General features: G+C 38.6%; 2 protein-coding genes across 7 annotated transcripts in view; one reads left to right on the top strand and one right to left on the bottom strand.

Moving 5' to 3' along the window:
* The window catches only part of SASS6 (SAS-6 centriolar assembly protein), a 39,672-nt gene extending 35,514 nt beyond the window's left edge, over positions 1–4,158 (bottom strand). Inside the window, exon 1 of one of the 2 annotated variants that reach the window (XM_070367605.1) lies at positions 3,949–4,158. In XM_070367605.1, coding sequence (XP_070223706.1) covers positions 3,949–4,013 — 65 coding nt within the window. In that variant the 5' untranslated portion in view covers positions 4,014–4,158. The remainder of the gene's footprint in view (positions 1–3,948) is intronic. The other variant, XM_005906514.3, reaches the window with a different exon arrangement.
* A 90-nt stretch (positions 4,159–4,248) lies between these two features.
* Positions 4,249–22,926, top strand: TRMT13 (tRNA methyltransferase 13 homolog). 5 transcript variants are annotated; one of them, XM_070367607.1, is made up of 12 exons: positions 4,601–5,021; positions 5,462–5,630; positions 9,145–9,191; positions 9,279–9,345; positions 12,699–12,761; positions 12,941–13,010; positions 13,258–13,364; positions 13,717–13,884; positions 16,445–16,517; positions 20,664–20,738; positions 21,999–22,431; positions 22,731–22,926. In XM_070367607.1, the coding sequence occupies exons 2-12, from the start codon at positions 5,604–5,606 to the stop codon at positions 22,924–22,926; spliced, it is 1,326 nt and encodes a 441-aa protein (XP_070223708.1). In that variant the 5' UTR covers positions 4,601–5,021; positions 5,462–5,603. The 5 variants fall into 5 exon arrangements, with proteins under 5 accessions (XP_070223712.1, XP_005906579.1, XP_070223708.1 ...); XM_070367609.1 differs by having other exon boundaries at positions 4,649–4,745; XM_005906517.2 differs by lacking the exons at positions 4,601–5,021; positions 5,462–5,630 and adding an exon at positions 4,252–4,524.
* The last annotated feature ends 4 nt before the right edge of the window (positions 22,927–22,930 follow it).

Here is a 22,930-nt window from a genome sequence, read left to right as displayed (position 1 = left end):
GTAAGAAAATGTTTCATTTCTATTTTTCTAGTATCTAAAGCAATATATGTGAAAATATTGAATTCCTACTCCAATTCCATTTACGTATTCTTAGGCAGTGGTGGGCAGGGTGGCGGAGGGGAGGAACACAACAACTTTCAATTTCCTAACTTAAAAGAAAAGTGAATCGAGTCAGGTTTGTGAGGGCCATTCAGCTCTACAATGTCATTATGTTTGGTTTTCATCTTCTGAAGTTTTTCCTAGTACATACTGCCATGATATGACACTGTGGTTGATAACTTTACACTTTTTAAAATGTGTGGGTTTCTCAGGTAGCTCGGTGGTAAAGAATCCGCCTGCCAATGCAAGAGATGCAGGAAGATCCCCTGGAGTAGGAAATGGCAACCCACTCCAGTATTCTTGCCTACAGAATTCCATGGACAGGAGCCTGGCAGGCTACAGTCCATGGGGTCACAAAAAGTAGGATATGACTGAGCGAGTAACACACACATTTCAAAAGCCTATATGCATTAGATGACAGGAAGAAAAAGAGGAGAACCCCATAAGTTAAAACTATTTCCCATATTCAGTTCAAAAACCTCCAGAGCAATAACTTATAGGAAAATGTGAGCTTTCAGAGGATCTGAAATCAGAAATCTTTCTCCACTGTAATGGTGAACATCATAGGAACAGTATAAAACAAGTTTAAAAAACAATTTTTAAAGTGCTGTTTCTCAAAATAAATGTCATAAATCTGCTTAACATCCTTCCTGTCAGTTAGATTTGGCATTAGCAGAACTGGATCCTAGCCACCTCTGCCACCTAATAGTTCTGACCTTAAACTCTCAATTCAAACAAAAGCTGCTCTACGCCAGGTACTATGCTGGGTGCCAGGGATACAAACAGAAATAAACATGGTTCATGACCTCATATTGAGATGATATTAAATGACTTTATCCTAGATTTGCTTCTGATGGTATTCTAAGGCTTTAATACATACACTATTAAGTGTCTGCCAGGCACCCTGCTTATATCAACTTATTTAACAACAATGTTGTTAAGTAAATATTATCTCCATCATTCAAAGAAAGAACCTGAGATGCACAGAGTTGCAAATTTGGGTAAGGTCACACTACAGAGCCCAAATCTGAACTCAAATCTTTCTCTTTTACCATGCTATCTAACAAACAAATAAGGACAATTAATTTCAACTTAGGCAACTTTGAAAACGTCCTTATAAAGAAAGAATTTAAGACAGACATAGAAGTCGTGGAAAAAAAAGCATCTGAGGTAGAAGGGAGAGCTGGAGTAAAGGTAGAGTATTAAGAGAGTATCAGGTGCACTCAGAGGAGAGTACATAGCCCTGCATGACTGCTATATTGGGAAGAGGAGCTTAGGGGAAAAATAAAATGAAAAAGTAGGCTGGTGTCAAACCATGGGCTTCAAAATTTTGTACCACTTTTCTCCAGACATAGTTCTCTGAGCCCTACCACTGTCTTCAACTGAAGTTCCTTTTTCTCTATGACTTTAGTTCCTTTACTTTACTTCATGCATTAATCACTCTTCAATAATAGCTAATGGTTAGTGAATGCTCTTAAGTTCCAGGCACTGTTCTAAGTACTTCATATGTATTATTTTATGCTTATAATAATCCCACAAACAGGTACTTTATTTTTATCAATTATAAGGATGAGGCACAGAGAAGTAAGAAAAACTGTACAGAATCAAGCAGTAACTGGTAAAGTAGAACCTCAACAGTGTAGCTCCATAGCCTATTTTTTTTAATGTAGAAAACAGAGGGATTATAAACCCCTTTTTTTTTTAAGTACAGTTGATTTACAATGTTGTATTAATTTCTACTCTACAGCAAAGTGACTCAGTCATACATACATTTTCTTTTGCATATTTTTCCATTATGGTTTATCACAGGATATTAAATATAGTCCCAGACCTTGTTGTTTATCAGAGCCTGAACTCCTAACCTATGCTATACTACCTCTAAATGGAAGAACTTTTTGTTTCCTCTATTAAAGTGAGTTCCTTGAGAGCTAGAATGAAAATAGTTTTGTTGCTGTTGCTGTCATTGGAGGAAGATGCTAAGGAGAAGAGCTTTATATTCTCAGCACCTAGGACAGTGCCTGGTACACAGCAGGCTTTCATAAATACTTGAGCTGAACTGGCCTTGACTACTTAAGTCTGGACTATTTTTCCCATAAGAGGTTGGCAAACTTTATCTGTAAAGGGTCAGATAGTAAATATTTTCGGCTTTGCCAGCCATAAGGTCTCTGTCACATTTATTCATTTCTCCTCCTATACCACAGAAGCAGCAATAGACAATTCTTAAACGAATGAGAATGGCTGACTTTAATAAAACTTTGTCTACAAAAAAAGGCAATGGGCTAAGGAGCCTCGATACTGGAATTAGAAATTATGCCCCCCACCTTTCTTTCTTCTTTCTATAATCATTCTAGAACAGGGCTATCCAATAGAGATACAATGGAGCCACAAATATAAGGCACATATATAATTTTTAATTTTCTGGAAGTCACATTAAAAAAACATAAAAGAAACAGATAAATTTGTTATATATTTAATTAACCCTACATATCAAAATATTGTCATCTTAACACATAATCAATATAAAAATTGAAATGTTTTCTATTCCTTTGTTTCTCATAGTAAGTCTTCAGTCTAGTGTGCATTTTACTCTTATGTACCTTAGCTCACTTTACATCCATTTCAAATGTCAACTATAGTTGCTCCCATATTGGGCAACACAAAAGAACCACCAACTAACCTATAAATCTCCACTTACCAGCTGCTGTTCTTGGTACCATCTACTTGCCTGGCCTGCCAGTTGATTTTGAACCTAATTCTGAACTATACACCAGTTTCACATTATTGGTAGCTCAATATACCAATGTCTTCATTTTTAGTCACATTTCCACACCTGATCCTCCTAACAAACAACCATGTAGGTAGGCATGTTATATCAGTTTTACAAATGAGACAGCTGCCACTCTGGTGGAATTGAGACAAAATTGAAGTCTCCTGACTTCTCGCCAGAAGAAGAGGAGAAGGGGACGACAGAGCTTGAGATGGCTGGATGGCATCACTGACTCGCTGGACATGAGTCTGAGTGAACTCCAGGAGTTGGTGATGGACAGGGAGGCCTGGCGTGCTGCGATTCACGGGGTCGCAAAGAGTCGGACACGACTGAGCGACTGATCTGGTCTGATCTGACTTCTCGCCAAGATCTCTCTACTTAAGCCTCAACAGCACCACCTCATTTGTCAAAGTTGTAATTCTGCATTTTTCTGTGCGACTATTTCCTACCCCAATAGAATGTGAACTCCGCGAACGCAAGGACTTTTTCCTGACCATTGCATCCCCAGTGCCTAGCAGGTGTTTTGCAAATATGCAATATTTGTTTAAAGGATAAATGAATTTACGGTGTTCCCCAATCGTCTTTAGTCTATTAAAAGTAATTTATCTTATCTCTAGTAACTAATGTGAAAAAGAAGCAATATACCACATAGTTCATTAAATCGAAGCTTAACTTACTTCCAATATAACGCAAAAAAGAGTGGAAAAATGGCTGGGAACCAAGGCCTGAGTTCTAGTGCCCGCCCTGCGTTGAACTCGTAAGCCCTCGAGTAAATTAATTTTCTCAGCAGGAGTTCTTATCTGTCAAAGAGCAAAGGGCTATAATGTCCACGATAACGTTCAGAGATAAGTTTTTCTTTAAATTAATTTGATGCAGGTCAGCGTCCCATTCCTCACACACTTCCCTTCTCGGCGACGGAAAACTTACTTAGTGAGAGAAAGCCAGGTCCCAGATAGGTGTCTTCCCGGGGACTCCGGCTGGATACCCTCCCGCAGGCCGCTGCGCACTGGCGGGGGCCGCCATCTTTCCCCTTGGCCCAACCCCAACCGCCACCCACGGGCACGGGGTAACGCGAACCTCACCTCTCCTCGCAGTCTCTGCATTTCACCTGCAACGGGACGAGTTGCTGGAACAAAATCTGGCTCATGCTGAACCGCTGCCCTGGCCGGTGTGCGAAAAAATAAAACACAACAGGCCCGGCCCGCGATATTAGGCTGAAAGACTTCCGGGTCCTGTAAAGTTTGAGTTTGCCGCTCTGCTTCGGCGGAGGAGGCGGAGAAAGCGGAGAAAGAGAAACAGAGGAAATACAAAGGAGGTTTGGACCTCGCCGGCCACCATCAACTTCTTCCGGTTTTACGAAGCTGGGATGGTAAAGTTCCGGGTATGGCATTCTCCTGCGTGGAAGGACCTGACGCAGCCATATTTGTTACGGGAACGGGACAGGAGTGAATCTGAGAACTTTTCGTCTCTTCAGCTGATCAATGCTTGCCACCCGGAGTGAGCCCTGAATTATGGCGGCCGCTGCGCTGACGCCGCATGGAACTGTCTTTCCAGAAGAGGGGCGATGCGGTTATTTTGTGGAAAAGAAGAAGCGGTTCTGCAGGATGGTGGTGGCAGCCGGAAAAAGGTTCTGTGGTGAACACGCTGGAGCCTCGGAGGTCTGGTATCGCCTTACCCTCTCGAGGGTCGGAAATAAGTTTCCTGGTCCGGCACCTCCCCTCTGACAGATTTCTGCTTCAGCCCCCTGGATTTTGCAGCTTTTCCTGTGATAAACGCAATACTGGCCTCCCTAGGGAGAGATGATGAGCCGTAGTGAAGTGCATTGTTTTATTTAAGTAAAGCGCCAGCAGTGACCCGTTTATCTTGATACCAGCTCATGGTAATGCTAGATTTTAGTTTTACTGCAGACTACCGCTTCTTGCGCTCGGCTCACTCTCCGCCTTCCTGATGGGAAATGGTGGTTTAGAAAGAAGAGTGATCAATGAAAGAATCCAAGGTTTCACTAATTGTGTTTTCATTGTTTCGTGAACGATAATCACGTCTTGTGAATGCGGTTGAGAGAAACTTCCAAAAATTTTTTATTTAGACGTACAATCTTTTGAAAGCAACTAGTAACTACTTTGCTGAAAAGGGGAAGGAAAGATTTAAAAAACACGTAAGAATGAATTCTTTTAAAATTGAGAACAGAAAGTGTACAGTTTTGCTCGGTTGTACATATGATTGTATTGTCAAGCAGCCTATATTTTTATGTATGTGTATTTCTTTAGGGTATATATGACAGGGCATTTAAAAACAAGATCAGCATAATGCTTATAGAAAAAGATCATGTTTCATAGGTTTTAGGAAGGTTAAGCCATAGAGAAAACCATTTGATTTCCTGCCTTCTGAATATCCAGTATTATTTACATTATTTTTCTTTGTTAGATGGTTTATCCTCCTAGGCAATATCCAGTACCAATACCGCTGTAGAACCCTTTCATCTGCTACTGATGCCTCATAGCTATAGCTCTAACTCATATTTTGATTTAACTGATACTTGGCTGGAATGAAGTGTACTGAAACAAGCTTATTCTTTTTTTGACCTGTGACTTACAGGAACTCTGAAGTACACTTTCTGTTGTATTTTGAGAGGACCAGCAAACATCCCCTGACTGAAAAATGAATTTTATGATTGCAGAAGGATTTTGTTCTCCCTGTTATAAGGCCTGGTATTTCACCTTAACCAGACGTCCAGAAGATGACAGCAGATGGAAACAGTAGTAGAGTATGACTAGATCCTTACAGGGTAATCCATATTCCTGGAGAGGAATGACATCATGTTATTAATCTCTTGAAAAAAGACTGAAAAGCTCCAAGTGGAAACACTTTCAATGACTAGTTTGGTTTTCAGTTTGGGGTATCCTGGGCTTGCCTGGTTGCTGAGACAGTAAAGAGTTTGCTTGCAATGCTGGAGACCCAGGTTCAATCCATGGGTTGGAAAGTTCCCTTGGAGAAAGGCATGGCCACCCACTCCAGTATTCTTGCCTGAAAAATTCCATGGACAGAGGAGCTTGGTGGGTTACACAGTGGGACACACTGAGCAACTAACACTTTCACTGAATCTTTAATTTTTGTTATGATTGAGTATATTGTTCCCATCTCTTTTTTGAAGTGTCATATATGGCTGAGTTATAAGTACAAGTATAACTTGTACTTATTTTTACCCAGTGTTTCTAATGTGGGGATGATTTAGCATCCCCAAACAATGTTTGAAGACATTTTGGTCGTCGCAGCTGAAGACTGTTTCTTGCATCTAGTGGCTAGAGGCCAGAGATGCTGCTAAACATCCTACAGTGGGCAGGACAGCCCCCACAAAAAAGAATTATCCAGCCCCAAATATCAGTACTGCCAAGGTTGAGAAGCCTTGTTTCTAACAAATAACAAATCCTAAAAGTACTTTCTTCCTGTACTCATCATTCATTATACTTTGGGACATTAACATAGAGTCTTCTCCTTCATGGAGTTTAGACTTTAAAGTCAGCAAATAGGGAAGAATATGTGCTATATCTTCAAAAGATATTGAAAAGTCTCTTAACTTGTTCAAGAAGTTCAGTGAACATCGTTTTGTGGATACACTAGGAGGCAGAACAGAACTGAAATAGACTGAAAAAGAAATTGTTAACACTAGTAATGAACACAGCATTTGCTGTATGAACAGCACTGTGCTAACATTTCTTTTGAAACCTATTAGCTCAATTTTTACAACCCTTGAGAAGATACCTTATTCTTGTCTTTCATATGAGGCAGTAAGACTTCAGATCATAAAGTTAGGAGCCGATAGCTAGGAACTAATAGAAAAATTAGGAATCTAAGCAGTCTGACCTTTGGTTTTGACTGTTACACTATACAGACTTGCCAACACTATTAACTATTAACTCCTTTATTTTTTCTGAGTACTTGTAGTTAAATCAATGTAACTTAGAAATGAATAGGATGTTATTATTCTGTACCAAAAGCTGCAAAGCCAACAGAGTATGATCACGTACCAAGTGGTTAAAAGACCGTATAGACGTCCCTAACTGACTGTGGTTCAACTTATGATTCTTTGGCTTTATGATACTGCAAAAGCAGTGAGTGTTCAGTAGAGAGCATACTTTGAATTTTGAATTTTTCATCTTTTCTGGGGCTAGTGATATGCAGTACTGGGCAGTGTCAGGAGTAAGGGCTCCAAGTCAGCCACAATATCACAAGGGTAAACAACTAATATGCTAACTGTCATTCTGTACCCACACAACCATCTGTTTTTCACTTTCAGTACAGTAGTCAATAAAATACGTAAGATATTCAACACTTTATTATGAAATAGGCTTTTAGATGATTTTGCCCAACTGTAGACTTTTGATAAATGTTCTGATCACATTTGAGATAGACTAGGTTATGCTATAATGCTCGGTAGGTTAGATGTATTAAATGCATTTTTGAGAATATGTCAGCTTAGGATGGGTTTGCTGCTGCTGCTGCTAAGTCACGTCAGTCGTGTCCAACTCTGTGAGACCCCATAGATGGCAGCCCAGCAAGCTCCACCATCCCTGGGATTCTCCAGGGAAGAACACTGGAGCGGGTTTCCATTTCCTTCTCCAATGCATGACAGTGAAAAGTGAAAGTGAAGTCGCTCAGTCGTGTCCAACTCTTAGCCACCCCATGGACTGCAGCCTACCAGGTTCCTCCGTCCATGGGATTTTCCAGGCAAGAGTACTGGAGTGGGGTGCCATTGCCTTCTCCATACAATGGGTTTATCAGAATGTAATTCCATCATAAGTTGAGGAAGATCTATCTTTAGTTGTGTCTGAGACACAATTTTCCCACACATTTTAACATCTCTAAAATCAGAATATTTTTTAATATCAATGATATTATGATTACGTAATATAATCGATATGTCGTAATTTAAACCGGCAGCATTTTTTTCCTTGGTGTCCCTAGAATAAGAGCGTATATCTAGTCAGTGCTGTCATAGATTGAAAATTACATATGTAGGCTTTCTCTATAACCTGTTTGAAGCTGTAGATCAATGTTATCCAAAGCAGTATTTGCTCATATATACGTAAACGAGCTACACTAAAGGTTTTTTTTAATTGAAGTATAGATGAAGTGAAAATTTAGTCGCTCAGTCATGTCTGACTTTTTGCAACCCCATGGACTGTAGCCTACCAGGCTTCTCCGTCCATGGGATTTTCCAGGCAAGAGTACTGGAGTGGGTTGCCATTTCCTTCTCCAGAGGAACTTCCCGACACATGGATCAAACCTGGGTGTCCCACATTGTAGGCAGACGTTTTACCATCTGAGCCACCAGGGTACAGATGTACAATACAGTGATTCACAATTTTAAAGGTTATACTCCATTTACAATGGTTACAAAATACTGGCTATATTCCATGTGTTGTACAATATATCTTTGTAGTTTATTTTATACATAATGGTTTGTACCTCTTAATCCTCTGCCCCTATAATGCTCCTCTCCCCTTTCCTCTCTTCACTAGTTTGTTCTGTATATTTGTGAGTCTGTTGCTTTTTTTCCTTATTTTCGCTAGGAGTATTGTTTTTTTAGAGTCCACATATAAGTGATATCATATAGTATTTGTCTTTCCCTGTCTGACTTATTTCTCTGACCATGTCCTCCAAGTCTATCCATTTTGTTGCAAATGGCAGAATTCCAGTCTTTTTAAAGGCTGAATACTATTCCATAGGGGGTATGTGTGTGTGTTTACCACATCATCTTAATCCATTCATCTGTTGATGAATATTTACGTTGCTTCTATATCTTGGCAATTATAAATAATGCTATTGTGAACATTGGGGTACACATCTTTTTGAATTAGTGTTTTTATGGATATGTACCCAGAGGTGGAATTGCTGGGTCATACAGTAGTTGTATTTTTTGTTTTTTGAAAACCCTCCTTACTGTTTTCCACAGTGACTGTACCAATTTACATTCCTACCAACAGTGAATGAGGATTTCCTTTTTTCCACATGACTGTCAGTATTTGTTATTTATGTTCTTTTTAATGATAGCCATTCTGACAGGTATGAGGTGATATCTCATTACACTAGAGATTTGTGTTTTAAACTCGATGATCTGATTTTGGGAGTGTTTTGTTAATGTGCCTTTAAGGTTTCCTTAATCTTGTTTTAGGATAGCATAAGCTTATGATTATACTGAAGCTGTATCTAGTATCTGTAAGCAATAAACTTGATATATTGTTAGAATAAATATGTTCTTTTTTCGTTGTTGTTTTTAGGAAGAAAATGCTCGGAAAAGAATTCTGTGTCCTTTAGATCCAAAACAGTAAGTATGGGTTGGAGAAGGGTTTTTCTGTGCTAGAAACAGTGATTATCACAGTCTTATTTTAAATAATTTTCTCTTTAAATTTAGCACAGTATATGAAGATCGACTAGCAAAGCATCTGAAAAAGTGTAACTCAAGAGAGAAGCCGAAACCTGTAAGTGTTTGGTCAGTAAAATGGAATGGTAAAATAGGTGCTATGTAATATTTATATGTACTTAGTAGATTACAAATATGAGCTTTTAACAAAGCTCTTGCTTCAAGAGACTGAAATACGGTAAATACATCTGAGTGTGTATAGGACATTAGACTGTGAATCCACTAAGAGTCCTAATTTAGGTAACAGATGATTTTGCAACAAAAATAGTATTCAGAGAGTAATTCCACAGTTTACTTATTCAAAAATACTTACTTAGTGCCAACGCTAGTGGTAAAGAAACCACCTGCCAGTGCAGGAGACCTAAGAGACACAGGTTCATTCCCTGGGTCAGGAAGATCCCCTGGAGGAGGGCACGGCAACCCACTCCAGCATTCTTGCCTGGAGAATCCCATGGACAAAGGAGTCTAGGGGCTATAGTCCATAGGGTAAAAAAGACTCAGACACAACTGAAGCAACTTAGCACATTAGCATACAAGTTTATTTCAATAAAATATGATCCCAGTCTTCAGTGAACTCTTAAGTTCAATGAAGTAAGTGTACATGTGATAAGAGCACATACTTGCATTAAAATTAAATCTAAGGGATCAAGAAAGACTTTCCAGAGAGAGTAACACTTGAACTGAGTCCTTTTTTTAAATATATACTTCTTTTTTTTTTCTTTTCTGGCTCTGCTGGGTCTTCGTTGCTGTGTGGGGTTTTTTCTAATTGTGGAGAGCAGGGTCTACTCTCCAGTTGCAATATGCCAGCTTCTCATTCCGGTGGCTTCTCGTTGCAGAGCACGGGCTTTAGGGTGCACAGGCTTCGGTAGTTGTGGCACATAGGCTTAGTAGTTGCTGCTCCTAGGCTCTAGAGCACAGGTCCAGTAGTTATGGGCATAAGTGCACCTAGATAATAATCTTCCTGGATCAGGGATCAAATCTGTCTCCTGCATTAGCAGACAGATTCTCAACCACTGGACGACCAGGGAAGTCCCAACAGCACTGTCATTTGACAACAAATTATCCCCATACATTTCCAAATGCCTCCTAATTGAAAACCAGTAAGCCAAATGGCGTAAGTTTAAAAAGGAAAAAATTTTACATTAAGATGTGTAGTAGAAAAGTGATGACTATCCCTAGTTAGTCTCTTAGTAAAAAGAATGTTGCCTTTATTTTCAAGTATGCATGGAGATTATCTGGCTTCCCTGGTGGCTCAGACGCGTTCTTTAGAACCTGCCTGCAATGCAGGAGTGTTAGTGTTAGTCACTCAGTAGTGTCTGACTCTTTGCAACCCCATGGACTACATGTAGCCATCAGGCTCCTCTGTCCATGGAATTCTCCAGGCAAGCATACTTGAATGGGTTGCCATTTCCTTCTCCAAGGGATCTTCCCAACCCAGGGATTGAACCTGGGTCTCCTGCCTTACAGGCAGATTCTTTACCATCTGAGCCACAAAAGAACCTGGGTTCAGTCCCTGGATTGGGAAGATCACCTGGAGAAGGGAATGGCTACCCACTCCAGCATTCTATCCTAGAGAATTCAATGGACAGAGCCTGGCAGGCTACATTCCATGGGGTTGCAAAGAGTCGGACACAACTGAGCAACTAACATTTTCACTTTCACAGGCATGGAGGTTCTCTTCCTTACCTAACTGTTAGGCTTTAGTTAAAGCAAGCAGATTGAATATGTGTTCTGAGAACAGTTTGAGAGAAAAAGTGAATTTATTAAAACTGGAATACCCCTGTGAATTTCCTGGTGATCCAGTGATTGGGACTCCATGATTTCACTGCTGAAGAACCAGGTTCAGTTCCTGGTTGGGGAACTAAGATCCCACAGGCTGAGTGGCACTGGGCCCCCCAAAAAATGGAATACCCATGCACAGATTTCATTGCATGCTAGGGACACAGTGAAAAGGAAAGGGAGAAAAGCAGTGGGGTGACGAGATAGAGAAAAGAAATATAGAACAGTTTTTGTCTAGTACACTATGTATAACATGAAACCCAGGTTTTGCTTTACTAATAGTTGTAGCTGTTAATAATTTTCTGTTATAGTTTTGTCAGTTATCCAACAAAACACTCTAATACTCACTTTCTAACCTGTTCCACTTAATCAGTAGTTTCTCTTATTACCCATATAAGTAAAAGTAGCAACCCACAATTCGTACATTACTTTTCTGCCATTTGTATAACTAAAGCCTGTGCATTAATGTCTAATGTCTAATGCATAACTAAATTACTTTACATAATGTCTCAGGAGTTGTTTTCACCTTCAAAAGAGAATTTGTAAAAAATTACACTATTTGATTCATTTATGTCTACATGGTCTAATATGTAGCCACTGCTGTTGCTGCTGCTAAGTCGTGTCAGTTGTGTCCGACTCTGTGCAACCCCATAGACAGCAGCCCACCAGGCTCCACCATCTCTGGGATTCTCCAGGCAAGAACACTGGAGTGGGTTGCCATTTCCTCCTCCAATGCATGAAAGTGAAAAGTGAAAGTGAAGTCACTCAGTCGTGTCCAACTCTTCACGATTCCATGGATTGTAGCCTACCAGGCTCCTCCATCCATGGGATTTTCCAGGCAAGAGTACTGGAGTGGGTTGCCATTGGCTTCTCCAATGTAGCCACTAGCCATGTGTAACTATTTAAATTTGAGTTAATTAAAATTAAGCAAAATGAAAGTCCGGTTCCTCAGTCACACTAGCCATATTTCAAGGCTGTAGCTACCATGTTAGCTAGGGCAGATATAGAACATTTTCATTATTGAACATGTTGAATTAGATCCTTACTTAGAGTCTTTCTGTCTCTGAAAATGGACTAGAAATATCTCACTATGTTAATTTACACAACATAGTATCACAGGACATTTCTATATTCTGTTTTAATTAGTATTTTAAAATAGAAGAAATCAGACCTAAACCATTGTAATATTTTTTCATATGTGTTTGTGGCCATGCTACCTATCTGATAAACAGCCATTTGTAGTTGGGCCTTTGTTTTTGCTTTAACAGTTAGCAAAAGTAACATCCTCAGTCTATGCTAGAGATAGGTAAAAATGTTAATAGAAATTACGAATGAATTTCTTTAGACTGTAAATGTCTATTCAGATAGCCACCTCACTAGAATGTAAGATCCAGCAACACAGAGGTTTTTGTCTGTTCTGTTCACTCTGGTGAATCCTCAGCAACTAAAGCAAGTTAAGGACCAGACTAGTCACTCAGTAATTATTTATGAATAATTTTTTCATGAATAAATGAATGGAAGAAAGAGAAGATGGCCGATGCAGAGTATTAGAAGGAATGAATCAGTTTTTCACCTTAATTTTTGTGAACTCTTCACATTAATAACTTTTGTTATCATTTTGTTTTTGTTAAGGACTTCTTTATTCAAGATATTAATGCAGGTTTAAAAGATGAAACCGAAATACCAGATCAATTGGTAAGTACTTGACTTTTTAATTTTATGAGGTGTTCTAGAGTATCTCCACACTGTAAATAAGCTTACAATTATTGTTCCAATTTTTGAAATAAATTAACTATTTTGACGTAAAGTGCATTTTCTTATAGAATCAATGTTATCAGTTCCCAGACCAGCTCATTTCCCATTTTTGTATATAGGTTCCAATTTCGTCTCTCTCTGAAGAGCAGCTGGAAAACTTAATTAAGAAATTGAGAAAAGCAAGTGAAGGTAAGTCTGCCTAAATTTACAAGTTAAATTTTATTAGAACAATGAGGTAGTGTATGAGTTGAACTTGCGTGGTAGCTCAGTCAGTCAAGAGTCTGCCTGCAATGCAAGAGACCCAGATTCGATCCCTGGGTTGGGAAGATCCCCTGGAGAAGGGAAATTTCTCTGTGGTTTAATATTACTACCATTGCTTAGAACACTACAGTTTCACACTTGGTTGTTTAGGCTTGTGTGCTTTTATTTGGCACAGGTTTGAACTGCACACTTAAAGATCAAATTATGTCCCATCCAGCATTGCATGATGCCCTTAATGACCCTAAAAATGGTGATTCTGCAGCCAAACATCTGAAACAGCAGGTATGTTTAAGCCATAGTAACTCTACTAAAAATGGCCTTTTTGTTCGTTTGTCAGAAGCTAACATTCTATTTTTTCTAAAATAGTATTAATGAAATTTTGTTTAGATTATCTTTCATGGTACAGAATCTCCATTTCAAATAAGGTTGTTCAAACATACATAGAAAGTCCTTGGCATAGATAGGGTTCTGAGTACTGCATGTTAACTATTTAAAAGCAGGAGAAAAACTTTAAAGCCAAACAAAAATTACCATTGTGAACATGGTGCCCTATACAGAAATTGTCTTGCTGTTTTTCCATTTGAGCCACATGTTTTTTGTTCTAGTTTATAAAATAATCTCGTGAAGTTTGCAGGCTTCTATTTTAGGTAACATTGAAAATTTAAAGTTACTTGGTCCAAGAAGATGCTTTGTTGAATTTGGAGCAGGAAAGGGAAAATTATCTCATTGGGTTGATATTGCCTTAAAAGATGCTGAAAAAGTTCACTTCATCCTAGTAGAAAAGGTGACCACAAGATTCAAGGTAAGTGAAATCCACACTGTGGTGTATTTGTAGCCAGATTTTGTTTGCACTTAAAAAGCCTCTAAAAGAAAATGAGTTTTTTGTGTTTATTTGATTATAGTTTTTTATTCTAATTATATTGGTGACTTAAAGGTAATTTTTTAATCTAAATTTCTGAGTTCTTAAAATAATAACAAAAACAAGGAGATATGTGAAAAGAGCCAAGCTCAAGCTAGCAGTTAAAAGTCTTGAGTCCTTACTACCTCTGAAACTTACTGTTTGTTCAGTAAACATTTATTGAGCATACCACCAGAACCATGACAGATACTAAGTAGATAAAGTCAAATAATACAAGAGTCCCTATGTTCTATTATGTTCAGAGTGAAAGTGAAAGTCAGTCGTGTCCGACTCTTTGCGACCCCATGGACTATACAGTCCATGGAATTCTCTAGGCCAGAATACTGGAGTGAGTAGCCTTTCCCTTCTCTAGGGGATCTTCTCAACCCAAGAATCAAACCCAAGTCTCCAGCATTGCAGGCAGAGTCTACCAGCTGAGCCATAAGGGAAGCCCACTTATATTTAGAAAGAAGAGACAAATAGATAAATGATTATTTTTTTAATGGTGTTAAAATATGAAGGAAAAAAAAAGATGCTGCACAGAATACAGTGTGGGTTCAAAGGAGGGAGTGACAAGTTTTACTGCAGGGAAGGGATGATAAATGGCTACATAGAAAAAGTGATGTTTGAGGTCTGTCTTGAAAAGTGAGTATTTGCTAGGTACAGGGTTTGAGAAGCATTCTAGGAAGCAAGAACAGTGTAACCAAATGCCTGAAAAGACAGGGGAACACAGAAACATTTCTGTGTGATGGAAGTAATGATGTGAAGTAGAGTTCAACAGTGAGATGGGAGAGGTGGGACAGATTCTGGAAGGGGTCATATTTTATGCTATGGAAGGAGTTTGACTTTATCCTGTTACATGCTGGGGATACAGTGGAAACAAGATTTAATTCTTGTCTTCAAGAAGCTTACATCTAATGGGACAGTATTGGTTTAGTACGCTAAGTGATAAGTACCAGATATGTAAGAGTTCTACCAGAAGATAAAACACCAGCCTCAGGTTTCCTGAGGAGAAGGAAGCAGCAAAGAAGAGATTTAAGGAGTATATAAGGATTGGTAAAGTAAATAGGGTTTTAAAAGTTCCTCTTAGCAGTACCATTAAAGCTGTATCAGAAGAGTATGAAACTTGAACTAGGGAGATTAATAATAAGATACTATCCTATGATCCCGGAGAAGGCCCTGGCACCCCACTCCAGTACTCTTGCCTGGAAAATCCCATGGACGGAGGAGCCTGGTAGGCTGCAGTCCATGGGATCGCTGGGAGTGGGATACGACTGAGCGACTTCGCTTTCACTTTTCACTTTGATGCATTGGAGAAGGAAATGGCAACCCACTCCAGTGTTCTTACCTGGAGAATCCCAGGGACGGTGGAGCCTGGTGGGCTGCCGTCTATGGGATCGCACAGAGTCGGACACAACTGAAGTGACTTAGCAGCAGCAGCAGCAGCATCCTATGATCCAGGTAAGAAATGGGCCAGAGCTAAGGATGTTGCAGTGAGACAGAGAGGAGGGAAAGAGTATGAGAAATGTAATGATAGTGGGAGCCATGAGACTTGGTTAAGTAAGACGGAGGAGTTAATTCTGGTGACCTTTTGTGCCTTAAATGACTTAAGTGGTGTTCTTCCCTCAGACAGGGAATGTGCCAGGATGAAGGGGAAGAATAGTTCAGAGGGAGAAATAATGAGTTCAGTTTTAGGTGAGTTTGCTGTTGAAGTAGAACTTTCTGTTTGACAATTGGGTTTGTGTGTGCTCATCGAAACGGTCCGGGCCACCATGTAGATTTATCAATCATAGGTATATGGATATAGGTGAGAATGGTTGTGATCTTTCAGGGAGGGTAAGAAGAGAAGCAAGCCACAAATAGTGTATTAGGGCCTGATAAAGATAAAGGAACTGGCAAATAATCTTAGGTAAGTCAGTTAACATCTATGAACATTAATGCCTTCATCAGTGAATTGGGAGTTTTTAGAATTAAAGGAAATAATGTGTACATTATAATTTGTGAAATGTTCAAGGCTTATAAAAATGTGAGGGCTTCCCTGGTAGCTCAGCTGGTAAAGAATTCACCTGCAATGCAGGAGACCCCGGTTCAATTCCTGGGTTGGGAAGATCCGCTGGAGAAGGGATAGCATACCCACTCCAGTATTCTTTGGCTTCCTTGGTGGCTCTGTTGGTGAAGAATAACCTGCAATGCAGGAGACCTGGGTTCGATCCCTGGGTTGGGAGGATCCCTTGGAAAAGGGAAAGGCTACCCACTATAGTATTCTGGCCTGGAGAATCCAATGGACTTGTTATTTTCTGTCACAGAATATACAATTAACAATTCTACTTTTTAAATACTAAAAAATAAAATGGAAAATTATTAGCTCTGACTTTTGAAAATAAATAGAAATCTTTTTATTTTCATAAAGCTTTTTTTTCCCTTACGTGAAACCCATTGTTATAATAATGTTCTATTTGTACAGGTAGATGGCAAACACAGAAAGAAAAATTCAGTGTTTGAAAGACTTCAAATCGATATTCAACATTTGTGTTTGAGTAAGTTGCATAACTTTCAGTTGCTCTTCCATAAATCAAAGAACTTTCAAACTCTTGAGGGTTGCTTAGAAATCCAATCAGGCAGAACAGTGCTTCAGGAAAAACAAAGATTAATCCATTTTTAATGTAGAATTTTATATCTAACATTTAGATACATATAAATGGGATGAGGGTTGACACTCTAAGAAATTGTTTTTCAGGATCAGCTAGACATGAAATGTCATACTAGAGAATAGTTTAAAAATTTTGATAATATGCCCTTATCTTGCTTATTTGTGCTGTTATTACTGAGTTTGTTCATGCCGTACATTAGCCTTCTGCCCATTGTTAACATGACTTTACCAAAACTGTTATGGAAATGAGCTAGTTCTCTGCCTAACTAACTTGTGAAAGATACTCCCACAATTTTAAATTGTACCAAAGAAAATAACCCATCTCTATGGAACTTATTTCATACACACACACATACCCATGAATCATACTTTTTAATGCCCTTTTTGTACCTTTTTTAGTTTTTCACATTATTTACAATGAAAATAATACAAACATATGCCAGCAACCTCTTCTGCTAATTTTAATTCAACCCTGTAATGCAACCCACCATTGGCCCATATAGTAAATAAAATTTGTTCATTGAGTTAGTAGATAATTTATAATTTTTTTTACTTGGTCTTTTAAAAATGTATTTAAGGTCCTATGTATAGCACAGGGAACTATATTCAATGTCCCCTGACAAACCATATTGGAAAAGAATATGAAGAAGAATATATATATATATATGTTTATATAACTGATCACTTTGCTGTACAGTAGAAATTAACACATCATTGTAAATGGATTATACTTCAATTTTTTAAAAGAGGTATAACTTTAAAAATTGCACTTTAATTATCTTAAATTGTTCTAATACATTTATCAAGTATTCTGTTAGTTGCCATCTTCCTGAAAAATTCTCTCCTGGATCCTTCAGACCTGTTCCAGTCTAGACTGGGCATGCTGTCCTCTGTTCCTGGGGCACAACTGTCAACCTTAAAACTCATCATTCTCATACTGGGGATTCCCTTCACTCTTGTAGGTTGAAATTTATTTTTCCACATTTTCTTTTTCTCTTTTGGCCATCCTGGGCGGCTTTTGGGATCTTAGTTGCCCAACCAGGGATCGAACCCTCAGCAGTGAAAGTGACGAAGTCCTAACCACTGGACCTTCAGGGAATTCCCTATTTATCTACATCTTATCCCACATCTTCCTCTGTTGATTTACTCTTCTTGGGCAAAGACCTCCTCTGTAGCTTCCTGAGAAACACTTGAATTAGAGAGAAATGTGATGCCTTGCATTGTCTGAAAATATCTTTAACTTTACCCTTACACTTGATTTGGCTGGGTCTTTTCTGTTTCTGGGGCTTCCCTTGTGGCTCATCTGGTAAAGAATCTGCCTGCAATGCAAGAAACCTGGGTTTGATCTCTGGGTTGGAAACATCCCCCGGAGAAGGGAAAGGTTACCTACTCCATTATTCTGGCCTGGAGAATTCCATGGACTGTATAGTCCATGGGTTCACAGAGTTGGACACGACTGAGTGACTTTCTATTTCTAAGAATTTTGAAACTATTACTCCATTAGTATTGTTGTTCAAAAGTTCAGTGCTGTTCTGAGTCCTGACCCCTTGTATATCATCTCCTTTTTTCTTTCTAGAAATTTATAGGCTCTTTTCTTTGTCCTCAGAGTTTTAAATTTTCACAGTAATGTGTCTTGTAGTCATATTTTTACCTATTGTGTTGGGCACTTGGTATGCTGTTCTGTTTATACCAGTGGTTCTCAACTAAAGACAGTTTTGGCCCTCAGGGAAAATTGACAATGTCTGAGATATTTTTTGTTGTCAAAAGATTAGACATGTTGCTGGCTAGATGGATACAGGCCCGAGCCCTGCTAAATATCCTATAAGGTACAGTACAGTTCTCCAAAACAATGAATTATTGGAGCCAACAGTTAATAATGCCAAGGGTGAGAAATCCTGATTTAGAGATTCCAGTATTCTCAGCTTTCTGGGAAATTTTCTTGCATTCTGAGTAATTTCTTTGCGTTCTTTCTTTCTTAATTTTCTCTACTTCAATTTTTATTTTCTCCCTTAATGGGAGAACTTTTATGATTTAGTTATTAGACCTCCTGGAATAGTTCTCTACTTTTCTTGACTTTACTTCTCTGTTCTATATCTTTTATCTTTTTTTTTTTTATACTTTCACAGATTTCTTCAACTTAATTTCTTCTATGATAGTTTTAATTTCTAAGATCTTTTTCTCTGAATTTATCTTTGTTATTTTAACTGTTCTTTTTTTCATAATGCAGTATCTTTGTGAGGATATTAACAGTACGTTTTTTAAGAAGTATTCTCCCTTTAGAGTCTGTTTGCACTCGGTTGCTCTTTTCCATTTGTTTTGGTCTGTCTTTTTCAACTTAGAGGCTCTGCTCAAACATCTGTGCTTTTTGATGGTGTGTTCATAGTAAGGATCGAGGGACTGTGAACTCTTGAGTCTTTAAGTGGAATTGTTGACTTCAATTTCCAGTTTGAAGTAACTTGTTTAAAACATGACCTTTCCTCTTGGGCTGATCGGGTTCCCCAAATAACACTTTTTGATCACCTGCCTAGAGGGTCAGAGTCTAGTTACTAATGTTGTGGGACCCAGTGAGAAGTAAAAGCTTCATCCATATGCATACTCACTCAATCCTGCTATTTTACCACACATCAACTTTCTGCTTCGGGCTTCCCTCATGGCTCAGACAGTAAAGAATCTGCCTGCAATGTGGGAGGCCCAGGTTCGATCCCTGGGTTGGGAAGATCCCCTGGAAACGGGAATGGCAACTCACTCCAGTATTCTTGCCTGGAGAATTCCATGGACAGATGAGCTTGTCAGGCTACAATCCACAGGGTCACAGAGTCAGACACGACTGAGTGACTAACACACACACACACACACACACACACACACGACTTTCCACTTCTTAGCGTCCATCAGTCCAGTGACCTCCTGTCTTAATTGCTTCAGAGGATTATCTAGTTGTCCACCAGTTGGTAAAGAGGTAATCATCAAGTGGCTATGAGATGTGGATCTGACTACTTCTTAAACAGACTTTCTGCCAGTGCACTGTTATTCATAACATAACGGTCTCAGCTCTTCTTCCAAAATTCCTGATGCCCCCAATTCCATAAGAGCTTGCTTAGACAACCTTTTTCTTCACTCTGATATATAAGTTTCTTAAGTCACTTTACATGGGCAAACTGTTCCACTTGTTAGCAATTTCTTCTAGCATGTGATACCATCTGAAAGCAAGCAACAGAAAATTTGAAATATTTACTAAGGACCTCCATTGGACAAATAACTGTGCTGGGTGCTATAGCTGAATTTGTAGGGGGAAACATACTTTTCATTTCAGAAACTTAGAAAAAGGAAAATGAATTGGATGGTGGGGGGTGGGGGTGTTGGGAACGGAAGCCCTAACTGTGTGTGATGTTCTGCATTTTGCTACATTACCTTGTAGATGTCTTTTTTTTATATATATACTAATATTATGACTCTTTTATTCAGAACAGTGTGAAAAACTAAAATAATGTCTTATTCTTATATAAGATTATATCTTATTCAAGATACAATAAAGGCTATATTTTTAGTTTGATAATTTTGAGTATATAATATTGTGTAATGTAAAATGTTGGTTGTATTATTCATGTGTATTTGTCACATATATTAGTTATGAAAAATAAACCTTGTAGGGAAATTGTTTAGTCCTTTTATCACTCGGTAGTAATATTTAGCTAAATAAGGCTTCAACAGGGTAAAGTTCTGAGTCAGTATGGAATAGCACTGGCCTAAAAAATCAAGAAGCTTTAAATTAGGAGTAAAGGACCTGCTGGGGATAAGGTGGGAAGAAAAGGAAAACAAAGAACTTTTTAACTACTTCTCTCCATATCAGTAGTCATCTGTTACTTATCAAGTCACTACATCTTTGAGCCCCTTATTTCTAAGCTATAAAGTGAGAATTTTTTTGTTTGTGCCTCTTTTGGCCCTAAAATTCAAAGATTCTAGTTAGTTCTCTTTGGAAGCCCACTTAATGCCTTATCTCACAAGAGAACTAACAGTTCTTATTTCATTTCAGACAAGATTCCTTTGCTAAGCAAAGAAAAACTACCTGTTGTAGGAATTGGAAAGCATCTGTGTGGTGTGGCAACAGGTATGTAAACATATGAGTAATGTTGAGATGAACACATTAAGTTTTAGCATGAAAGCGTCTCTTTTCAGTAGCTTTAATCCCTTGTTTGTAACTCATTATCTTGTTAGTAGCATTCGCCCTGTATTATATCCAGTTTTAGAGCTTTCCTATTTAGTTGCTCATTTTGGCCACTTTGCAGGATAAATTAGGAGTTTTTGTAAATGCTGTATCATAAGGGCTTCCCTGGTGGCTCAGACGGTGAAGTGTCTGTCTGAAATGCAGGAGACCTGGCTTTGATCCCTGGGTCGGAAAGATGCCCTGGGGAAGGAAATGGCAACCCACTCAAGTACTCTTGCCTGGAAAATCCCATGGACAGAGGAGCCTGGTAGGCTTCAGACCATGGGGTCGCTAAGAGTCAGACACAACTGAGTGATGTTAAAAAAGGGTGGGGGTGGGGGGAACCTTAAAGTTCTTTGGGTTATATTTCATCCAAAAAGGAAATCAGTCATTTACAGAAGCTATTATGGTTCTTTTCCTGAAGCTACTCATTTTTTTAGAATTGCTTAGGAAGGACTCTCCCACTAGAAGATGATTATTTATCAAAATTCTAGGGGAAACAAAAAAAGAAATGTTAAGATGTGTTGTCTTAAACTTGGATCCATCAGATGTAGTATGATAAAGTAGACAGAACATGGGCTTTGAAATCAAACAGTACAGGGTTCAGCTTTGTTGTGTAACTCTGGCAGATTAAACTTTGAGCCTCCATGAGGCCTACTTTCCACATTCTGACCCTCTTCTTCTTAACTCTTCACTGTTTCTGTGAATATCTTACATTTCAAGACTGACTCTGAATGTCACCTTCAGCAGATGCTTAGCTGATGCCTTTCTTCTTTCTTTTTTTGGGTTTTTAAGCTCAAAACTTCCCTGGAATATATATGTAGAAAACATAATTTTTTTCTTTGCAAGTCATTTCCTCAAAAGGGTAGGAAACATGAGAGCCAGTTTGAGTAGCTGGACTACAGTTTTTCAAATTTTAGATCTTAAGCTTCACATAGTTTTTTGGGGGTGGGGGGAGTTGACTTGTTGCAGAATAAATCATTAGAGAAAATTATTCAGTAATGAGAAAAGAGCAAATATGAACAAAGTTGATATTAGCACAAGTATAAAGCTAAGTAAGTTTTTGTTGTTGGGCTTTTAAAAACCATACTGCCTAATAAATGTAAAAATTACTTATTTTTAAAGATGATGTGGTTTGGGGGGGCCACATAATTGTGTTTGCAGATCTTGCATTACGATGTTTGGTTGAAACCTATGCTGCCAGTTGTGAGGAAAGGAATGAAGAACCTTTAGCCAAACGCATAAAGAATGATAAAACAGAAAAAGAAATTAACACTTTGGCCAAGGAAGGAAATGAAAAAAATATCCCAGAGAAGTGGACCCCTGTGGCTGGCATTGTTATTGCACTCTGTTGTCACCACAGGTGTGATTGGAGACATTATGTGGGCAAAGAATATTTCAGGGCTCTGGGCCTTGGAGCAGTGGATTTCCACTATTTCCAGCGAATGAGTAGTTGGGCGACTTGTGGGATGCGAAAAACGACTTTGGAAGCTTCAAATAGTTCCACAAAAAGAAGAGATAAACAGAATGATGGCAGTGAAGAGCATGATGATGGAGGATGCAGAATCACTGATGACAGCCCTGAGAGTTTGCCTGGGTGAGTGACTACTTTGAAGCGCACAGCACTAAGGCAGAAATACTTTATTATTACTGTACTTTATTTTTAGATGAATACTGCCAAAAATTCATTCATGAAAATATATTTTACCATGTAATTTTAGAATAAGTTAAAACACACACACTTTTATTATGGCATTAACAAAACGTATCTTTGAAGCATACTTAGAACATACTGTGGGTTATTTAGCAGTTTGTAAATAAATAGGAATAGCTAAAATAATTTTATAAGGTTTTACAGAATTTTAATAATGTGTTATATGTGTTTATTCAATTTAGGTTTCTTACTGTTGAAGAAAAGAAGAAAATAGGGCATCTTTGTAAACTGCTGATTGACCAAGGCCGAATCAAGTATTTACAGCAGAAAGGCTTCAGTCCTACTTTACAGTACTATACAGACCCTCTGGTGTCTTTGGAAAATGTATTGTTAACTGCTTTACCAAATCATTCTTCATCACCAGAAACAAGTGCTTAACAGG

The sequence above is a fragment of the Bos mutus genome, chromosome 3 (genome assembly GCF_027580195.1).
Source record: "Bos mutus isolate GX-2022 chromosome 3, NWIPB_WYAK_1.1, whole genome shotgun sequence".
NCBI classification, from domain to species: Eukaryota; Metazoa; Chordata; class Mammalia; order Artiodactyla; family Bovidae; genus Bos; species Bos mutus.
The sequence above is the reverse complement of the archived record's forward strand: the minus strand, read 5'-3'. Positions and strand labels throughout refer to the sequence as shown.

Coding starts and splice junctions, on each gene's coding strand:
- TRMT13 (XM_005906517.2), top strand. CDS start 4,378: ATGGCGGCCGCTGCGCTGACGCCGCATGGAACTGTCTTTCCAGAAGAG. Junction 13,885..16,444: donor AGGTGACCACAAGATTCAAG/GTAAGTGAAATC, acceptor CTATTTGTACAG/GTAGATGGCAAACACAGAAA. Junction 22,432..22,730: donor AGCCCTGAGAGTTTGCCTGG/GTGAGTGACTAC, acceptor TATTCAATTTAG/GTTTCTTACTGTTGAAGAAA.